Below are 8,395 nucleotides of genomic sequence, written 5' to 3'. Positions count from 1 at the left end.
CCTACCGTCAGGGCAAATTACCAAAGGCCCTGGAGATAGGCAAAAGGGTCAAATCCCCAAAAAAATTCAAACCGGGGTCAGATCCTGAATTTCTATCCGAAATGGGTCAAAACACGAAATTTGGCCATGTTTGGCGCCGGTTTGAAGCGCCCGGCTGGATCGGCTATTGCTCCGACCCTTCTACGGCGCTGACGCCTTTCCTTTTTTTCCGCTTCCCCCGTTCCCTTCGACATCACAGCAACATCATCAGTTTCGTCAGGCACATCACTGCTTGGCCCCGGAGGTGTGACAGTGCGTCACGCCCGCCGCACCTCCAGATATATTGGCGGCAGCTCCGCGCATGCGTCATTCGTGCTCGGCTCGGTCCCAACGGCATGGCGTCCCGCGGCCCGTTCGGCCCCGCAGTTTCAGTCTGGTAATTTGCCATTCTTTTTGTCGAACAGGCGACCTTGCTGTCCGCCTGTCCCGGAGTCGTGACTAGCAACGCCACCTTTCTTTCTCCGATCACCTCCGTTCTGTGGAGGAGTAGCGTCGATCGAGCAGACGAAGGCTGCTCCAAGCCTCCAAGGGATGAATGAAAGCCATGCACTAGACAAAACCAGAATGAGTAAAACAAGCTATCTGTCCATCAAGGCACCAGCAAGCATTCAGCGACGGTAAAGTTTCTGTTGTTCGCATCCAGAATCACAATTCCCCCTAAAATAAGAACCACAAATCGACAATTAATTAACGGAATTGACGCCTCTAGCCTGCTACGAGTTCTGACTTCTGGCTACTAGTACATATACATCTTCTAAAAAGCTACTACAGGTGCAACGTACATACACTTGGAATCACATCATTCAGTCACGGACATCATAGCATCCAACACTAAAGCTACGAGCGAAGGGCAAGGACGTTACATGCTCTACTCGCGAGAGCTGTGCGTCCAGCCTCCGACCTGCCCTCCGTCTTCTTCAACCTGGAAATGGGCATCGAGGGTGAGTCACGAGAAATCAATGGAGGCCAGTCACCGTACGAAATCATGCTTGCATCTCTTCTCTTAGTCTTTAGTCTTTACCTTGGTGGCGGTGAACGTGAGGCCTACTCTGATCTCGCCGTGGTATGAGTTATCAGCGGACACAACGCTGTACTTTGCCGCGTTCAGCTGCGACGCGCCGCTCTCCATGCCGGTGCTGATCAGATCGGTCACGTTGATCCTGCATCGCAGATGGTTTCGAGGTTTAGATAGCATGAACTAGGAACTAAGAAAAAACACAACAACAATGTGCCGGATCTCGGAAAATATGAAAAAAAAATTCAAGTGTTTCCCTTATAAGAATGATGAAAGAGAGTTGAAAGAGATAGAAAGTGACTGCATTTGACTTGTTGAAATGAAAATAAATTACAGGTATGAGCTCATGATGGGGTGCATAGTGTTGCATTCCACATAGGAATTTGACAATTCTAGCCTTATGATTCAAAAAGTCATTACAGAAAGAAGAAAAAATCATAATTATTTTCATGAAGATCCTACACAACTAGGAGGTGAGGAGCACTCACGTCGCTTGGCCGAGGAAGTCGTCGCTGGAGAAGTTGTCGTGGTCCATGATCCGGAGGAAGAGCTTGTGCTGCCCGTTGGCCGCAGAGGAGTTGATCTGGAACCGGAACACCTCGTTCCAGCTCGGGTTCCTCCCCTCATCTGCATCATTTTACAGCACACGGTGAGTCACAGCCTCGCAGGGAACGGATGGCTCTTGGATCTATTTTGCCAGAGTCAACGGCCGTTCGTTGCTCCGTTCCGACATCCAACCAGGAGTATCATCATTTGCAGCAACAAAAATCATGAAGAGGAAAACAAAACCAGAGAGCTGACCTCTGGAGGTGCTGCTCTTGCGCTCCTGGCTCCGGTATTGCACGATTACATACGGGTCGATCTTCCCTGCACGCACATACAGGTCAACACAAAGATCAATCAGTCTCCACCCACAATGGAACGCAAGAGCGGAGCAAATCGAAGCCAAGCAAACCAAGAAGGTACCACACCACCAGTTCCTTCTTACAATTCGACAAGGAGGGGGTACTCACCTAGGAAATCGCTGCCGAAGAGGCCCTTGGCGTCGACGAGATGCACCTCCAGCACGCCCCTGCCCATCGCCTCCGGATCTAGCAGGAGACCTGAACAAGCACCTCCTCTGTCCTTTGCCTTGTGACAGGCCGCTCTGGCCTCTCCTTGTTTCCTCCGGGTCTTGCTCTGATGAGGTCGCGTTTGGAAGCAAGATACCGCTGCCGCCTCCTACCTGCCTACCGTATGTATTTGTACGCATTCGCTGCCTTGGCTGGCCGCTCGAGCATAGGCAGGCAGGTCAAAGCTCTGCAGCGGTCGCCAGCGTGAGAAAGGGATGCCTGCCGGTGGAGAAAGCTCCTGTTTGGACCGGACCGGTTCACGGCTCTTCCCACGCTTCCTCTCTCCTTCACTTCCCACACCCACACGGAAAGAAGGTGGAGCCATCTCCGTTTCTTTTATCCCACCAACGCAACTGGTCATTCTTTTTTCTGCACCAGTAGTTCTGTCTGCAGCGCCCTGCTCTTACACCTTTGATCGACGTCTTCCTGGAAACAAGGCTATTACCAACGTTTTCCTCCCTAGGAAACGGCGCTAACTATAGGTGCCAGTCATGTTAGTTGGCCACTCGCCAGCATAGTGGAACTAGTCATCGCTAGCACGAACATGGTTTGATTCCTCCCAGTCCCAGTTCAGGACTAACAATTAATCGTGCCGATTGGATGGTTCGCTCTGGATTCCCATCTGCGGCTTGTGCCACCATGATGGTCGACAGCGACGCGTATCTGCTGGGAGTCTAGATGCCTGCCAAAGTCAAACTCTAGCGCGTTTTGGAAATTGTTGGCTGACGGACGTCCATGAAACATCCCGACGCGATGAGATGGAAAGAAGAAGTAATCTAGTTCGTGGACTGCGACGGGAGATGAGGAGGAGACCCGGTTTCTCAAGTCTGGGTCATGGTCACGTTTTTTAGGTTCTAGATTGATTGATTTATACTTGCCTCTGACCTCGGCCTGAATGCTGTCATTACGTAAGGTTGATGGCACGGCTGAAAGCGATTTGTTGGCATCAAACATACATACACGGGGGGCAATTGAAATTCAAATGAATGGCAAAAGTGTACTATTCAAACAGGTAGTGATGTCAATCGAAAAGTCATGCGAGTTTCGTGTAGGCTAACACTCGCAAGATATTTAAACGTGGATGCTGCTTCACAAGCTGCTTCATCGGATTACTGATTTTTCTTCTCTGACAAGACGACTACTTGTTGCTACTAACTATATAGAGAAGGTACCGTCAAGAGTTATGTTACTTCACCTGGTTTAAGCAAGAACTTTAGAAAAGGCATCAGGTAACAGAGTTTTCGAATATACACATCCATGCCAAAACAAGCAAACATAAGCATGCATCACCGTAAAGATAAGATGGTCAATACGACATGACAGTGCACTCGAATTTGAACAAGATGGTCGAACAGTCTTATAAAGATAATAAGCAGACTTCACTCCTACAAGCAACTGCGTCCATCTCAAAAACAACTAAGCAGAAGCAGACTTCACGGTGGCAGACTTGATGATGTCCACAAACTCAGGCTGCACAAACATACAAAAAAGTAAAGGTCATGATCCATAACCTTAGCCAATTGAGCTTTGACATAATGTCCTATATTGACTTCATTTGAATAAAATGTCACGTGTAGTTAATTATTTATTAGGAATACGGATTAAGACCTTCAGTGAAGCGCCGCCAACAAGGAACCCATCAAGATCAGGTTGAGCCGCAAGCTCTTTGCAGTTTGCCCCATTTACAGAGCCTGGAAAGACATTCGAGGAGAACGTAAAGGGTGAGGTCCAGTTTACAGCAGTACGAGGTAGAATGGAATATTGTACGAAGAAATCGGCATTCCAGTGAAATTCAGTTCATGATTCACTGTCAGTTTCGCAGCAGAATGTAAATCTATTGCAGGCAGTAGTACCTCCATAGATAATCCTGGTAGATTCAGCAACTGCAGGACCAACATTAGCTTGGAGCCACTTCCTCAGACCATCATGAACCTAGTACCATTGGAACAAAATGTCTTGTAGAAACAGCAACCTGTGAAAATAAGTGCTTATTGCTCTTATTGAAGACAGTATATCTCCTGTGCTTGAGCAGGGGAAGCAACCTTGCCGGTTCCAATGGCCCAAACTGGTTCATATGTTAGCACAACGTTTGTCCAGTCTGATATTTTCTCTGAAAAAATAAGACGAAAACAAAAGTGAAACAGACGAAAGGTAAGAATCCCTCCATTTCAATTTATTGCACAAAATGCACAGTACAGCTAAGCTATAGATGGATTCAATAAATATTTATTCCTTGGGTATACTAATAAAGTTCAGAAGTATAGTTTACTATCTGTTTGCTTGCATGACCTAGCCTAGTTCGCTATTGCAGCAGTGGAGATCATTGACTAAGGAGGAAGATCGGGATGCCCTGGATCTGCTCATCGACAAAATTCGGGCTTCGGCATCCCTCATCTCCGGGCAGGATCCCGTCGTCTAATCTTGGTGTTGCTGTTGGCGGATTTTAGGTTTCTCCCTCCCGGCCTGCGCGCCGTGTTTGGCAGGATGCCTGTATTCCCTCTTTTTGCTGGTCTCAAACTATTTGCTCGGTGCACTGTTTAAGTTGTTCCGCTAGCTGGTCTCGTTCCTGTTTGTTGTCATGACGCTGCCGTGTGGCTTTATTTATAAAGTCGGGCTCTGGCCTTTTCTCTAAAAAAAAAAAGTTCAAGTTATAGATCCAGTGCTAATTTACTACAGCATTAGCATTTATGAATACCGCACATAAACAGCAAATAGTTTTCAGACTTCTATCAAGGTATTCTGTTGCCTAATATGCTGTACTAATCTTCAAGGGAAGAGGTTACAAGGATATACTGTATATATATATTACAATTTTGGCTATTTTAATATTAAGGTAATAAAACAATGGAAGAGGATTTGCACAATGAAGCATATATGTCATTAGTAGGAATTAATCAGCCATCTTTTTTTTTGATAATTAGGAATAATGTCCAAATCATTTCTGTATTCCATGACCAAAACAACATATGCAACAGTTATGGGCCTCATAGGCCTAGATATGATATGGGCCTAAGGCCATACATATATACTAGATTAATACTCTGAAGTCTCAACACATTTCTCAAAACAAAAATTCTTAACACAGATGGTAAGCAAAGCACCATATCCATTTTCCATGAACTGGTGATAGAAGTTATCAATGTATCAAAATCTCCTTGAATATCAGTGAGTAAAAGTTACCTGCAATAGCTTTAGTCTGAGCAGCAACGACTTCCATTGTCGTCCCTGCTTCTCTCTGTTCAAGGGTTTCACCAATGCAAGCAATTACCTTGAGTCCTTGGGCGAGTGCGTAAGCCACTTTATCAGCAACAAACTGTCATGAAATAATAAAGCTGTTACTAAAACAATACTAAAGGACTTCTGATGAAGTACAAAATAAAATGAAAACAATGGTTCAGACATCTTGATTGAGAACTAATTGCAAAAAAGGTTCAGAAACTGGTTATATTTGACAAACTTGCTGGCTTCATGTTAAAAACTTTTATCAATTGGTCAGGGCCAATTTTCCCTGGACTAAATGCAATTTCACAATGTTAGACAAATGGTGAAAATAAAATCAAAACCCATCTGGTCTGGCCTAGTTTTGCCTCGAAAGGAAGGGGATTGGCATCTGGCAAGTAGTTCTCCAAACATAAAACACGGAATTTCATATAAATTAATTTGACGAAAATTCCCGGCCTACCTACTGGTAACCAAAGAAACTGGACATCAAAGACAACTGATCAACCAAGTAATATTAGTTGAAAAAACAAGGTAGAATTAAAAAGCACTCACATCACTTGATTCATTCAACAGTGCTCTCCTCTCAGAGTGCCCCAAAATGACCCAAGGCACCTGCAGGTTCACCAGCATCTCAGCACTGCAATGAAAAGATGACATACGTACGTCAGAGACTTGGCACGCACAGAGAAGTTTTCTCATTCACAGTTCCAATACTGTGTAACTTTATCTAGAAAGCAGCACGAAATTATATTTCCCCGAAGTAAACCTACTCACTGGCAACTCTAACGTGACATACGCAACACTGAAAGTGGAAATTTGGGCGCTCCCAAACCCTTAGATTCGGCCACATCCGCCCCCATTGCGGAATCGAACAAAAGGGGAAGCGAAGGGGGGCAGAGCTAAAAGAGGCGCTTCACCTGATCTCGCCGGTGAAGGCGCCGCCCTTGCGCACCCAGCAGTTCTGCGCGGCGACGGCGAAGTCGGGTCGCAGCAGCCCCGTGGCCTGCTGCAGGAACACGAACGGCGGGCTCACCACCACCTCTGCATCCAAAACCAAACACTGCAACACATCAGCAGCTCAGCACACCAAATCGAGCCGACCCCGAAGGGAAACAGAGCCCTCGACGGAAACAACGGTCCGCAGTGCAGGCGGCGCTCACCGACGGCGTCCTCGGAGGGCACCTCGGCCTCGTTGAGGACGGTGACGATCTTCTTCACGTCGTCTCCGGTCCCGTTCTGCAAGTGCCGCGGGAGACGCCATTATTACAGATCAAAACCTTCAAGCTTGAGACGAAACGGGTGGTGGGCGGGGCGGGTGGGAGAGCTTACGCATTTCCAGTTGCCGCCGACGAAGAACTTCCTGGGAGCCATTGGTCGGGCCGGGCGGCGGATCAGAGGGAGGGAGGCTGTGGTTTTCACTTTTTTTTGGTGTGCGCGATGCGCCTGAGGTTTGAGACGGGCGGTTATATGGGGAGGGCGGAGGAGGGCAAACCGGCGGAGGAAACAGGCGGCTCGCCTTCTTGGGGCGGAAGAAAGAGGAAGGGGCATCCCTCCCTTCGATGCTGCGGGCGCCGCCGCACCTTGTCACATTTGGCCACAACTTACCTTATTGCATCAAATTAGGTACTTCCTCTGTCCCAAAATATGTGTCTTAACTTTATACTAGTTTTAGTATAAAATTATACTAAACTTGAGATAGTTACTTTGGGACGGAGGGAGTATGTGTTTGGTTCTAGCCACAACTAAGGCAAGAATATTTTTATGAATAGTGAACCCTGCATGTCATAAACAGAAAAAGTGTGGCAAGATTCCTTTAGGCAAAGCAAAATGTGGCTAACAATTTGAGCAACTCAAGTTAGGTAAGTGTGACAATATATGGCAAAGATAGTCACAACCCAAACAACCCTATGTTTTCTGCTCTTTTCCGAAGGCAGAGGAGCCAACTGCTTGGGCTCAAACACAAGCTGCGGGAAAATTACACGAATCATCCTCGAATTAATTTTTTTTGCGAAAAAGCCCATAGATCTATGGGAAACGTTCTATTTAGACCGACTGATCCCATAGATTTCGTAAATCGCGTCCATCGCTTTCCACATGACATGCGGCCCACATCTCCCTCTCCAGAAGAGTCACGGTCCCTCCCATCTCCCCTGATTTCTGTTTCCTTCCCCGTCTCTCTCTCTCTCTCTCTCTCTCGTCAACGGCGACCACTGCCGTACAAGCTGCTACTCGCCATGTTCGGCGGTAGGCCGCCGACAGCTGCCTCAACCATGCCACCACCGCCTCCGCTACTGCTGCAACCAACTTTGTCTTTCTTTCCTCCCAGCTTCTCTCCTCCCTAGATGCAAGAACACCACCAGCATCCAACATGTGTGGAGGTTCCAACGGCTCCAACCGTGGATCTCCGGGGGCGGGTTGCTTCCATGCAACGGACAAGTTGCAACACCCCTGTGGATCTCGTCCCCGGCGGAGCTTCAATGAAACGCCCCTGCTACTGCAACCCGGATCTCGCCGGCAGAGGAGCTGCAATGTAACGCTCGTTGTGCTGCGACTAGGGTCTCGCCGTCGGCGGAGCTGCATAGCAATACACATAGTGTTGTGACCTAGGTGTTGCCGCCGGATCTCGTCGGCGGCATCAAGGGTCGCTACATCGCAACTCTGGCGACCGCTCCATCATAGCTCCGGCACCACAGCATCGCAGCTCCGGCGACGTCGGTGACCGCTACATCACAGCTCCGACAGCGTCGACGATCGTTGCATCGCAGCTCCGGCGGTGTCGACGGCCGATGCATCACAACGCCGGCAGTGTTGACGACCGTTGCATCGCAGCTCCGGTGGCGTCGACGACTGCTGCATCGAAGCTCTGGCGACCATCGTATCACAGCTCTGGCACCAGTAAATTGCAGCTCTAGCGGCGTCGACAACCGCTGCATCGAAGCTCCGGTGGCGTCGATGACTGCTGCATCGTAGCTCTGGCACCACTACATGCAGCTCCGGTGGCGTCGCT

The 8,395-nt window shown here is 48.2% G+C and overlaps 2 protein-coding genes across 3 annotated transcripts; both read right to left on the bottom strand.

Moving 5' to 3' along the window:
• Positions 1 to 622: 622 nt before the first annotated feature.
• Positions 623 to 2,364, bottom strand: LOC119277564 (elicitor-responsive protein 1-like). Its single transcript, XM_037558847.1, has 5 exons — positions 2,068 to 2,364; positions 1,856 to 1,921; positions 1,543 to 1,681; positions 1,061 to 1,199; positions 623 to 961 (listed from the first exon to the last, which is right to left on the bottom strand). Exons 1-5 carry the CDS (start codon positions 2,132 to 2,134, stop codon positions 908 to 910), a joined length of 465 nt encoding a protein of 154 aa, XP_037414744.1. The 5' UTR covers positions 2,135 to 2,364; the 3' UTR covers positions 623 to 907.
• A 1,032-nt stretch (positions 2,365 to 3,396) lies between these two features.
• On the bottom strand, positions 3,397 to 6,940 carry LOC119277563 (triosephosphate isomerase, cytosolic-like). Of its 2 annotated transcripts, XM_037558845.1 has the most exons (9): positions 6,718 to 6,937; positions 6,549 to 6,624; positions 6,306 to 6,429; positions 5,941 to 6,025; positions 5,347 to 5,479; positions 4,209 to 4,276; positions 4,020 to 4,098; positions 3,775 to 3,857; positions 3,397 to 3,636 (listed from the first exon to the last, which is right to left on the bottom strand). In XM_037558845.1, exons 1-9 carry the CDS (start codon positions 6,934 to 6,936, stop codon positions 3,583 to 3,585), a joined length of 921 nt encoding a protein of 306 aa, XP_037414742.1. In that variant the 5' UTR covers position 6,937; the 3' UTR covers positions 3,397 to 3,582. The 2 variants fall into 2 exon arrangements, with proteins under 2 accessions (XP_037414742.1, XP_037414743.1); XM_037558846.1 differs by lacking the exons at positions 3,397 to 3,636; positions 3,775 to 3,857; positions 4,020 to 4,098; positions 4,209 to 4,276 and adding an exon at positions 4,331 to 4,794 and having other exon boundaries at positions 6,718 to 6,940.
• Positions 6,941 to 8,395: the final 1,455 nt, after the last annotated feature.

The sequence above is a fragment of the Triticum dicoccoides genome, chromosome 3B (genome assembly GCF_002162155.2).
Source record: "Triticum dicoccoides isolate Atlit2015 ecotype Zavitan chromosome 3B, WEW_v2.0, whole genome shotgun sequence".
Taxonomy (NCBI): Eukaryota; Viridiplantae; Streptophyta; class Magnoliopsida; order Poales; family Poaceae; genus Triticum; species Triticum dicoccoides.
This window is presented reverse-complemented; position numbering and strand designations above follow the sequence as displayed.

Bases quoted from the DNA above. Each gene is read 5' to 3' on its own strand.
- LOC119277564 (XM_037558847.1), bottom strand. From the start codon at position 2,134: ATGGGCAGGGGCGTGCTGGAGGTGCATCTCGTCGACGCCAAGGGCCTC. The intron at 1,682-1,855 runs GTCAGCTCTCTG...AAAATGATGCAG, and splicing joins CAAGAGCAGCACCTCCAGAG to ATGAGGGGAGGAACCCGAGC. The intron at 1,200-1,542 runs GTGAGTGCTCCT...TCTGCGATGCAG, and splicing joins GACTTCCTCGGCCAAGCGAC to GATCAACGTGACCGATCTGA.
- LOC119277563 (XM_037558845.1), bottom strand. From the start codon at position 6,936: ATGCCCCTTCCTCTTTCTTCCGCCCCAAGAAGGCGAGCCGCCTGTTTC. The intron at 6,430-6,548 runs GTGAGCGCCGCC...TTTTGGATGCAG, and splicing joins GCCCTCCGAGGACGCCGTCG to AGGTGGTGGTGAGCCCGCCG. The intron at 4,099-4,208 runs GTTGCTTCCCCT...CAATGGTACTAG, and splicing joins GGGCCATTGGAACCGGCAAG to GTTCATGATGGTCTGAGGAA.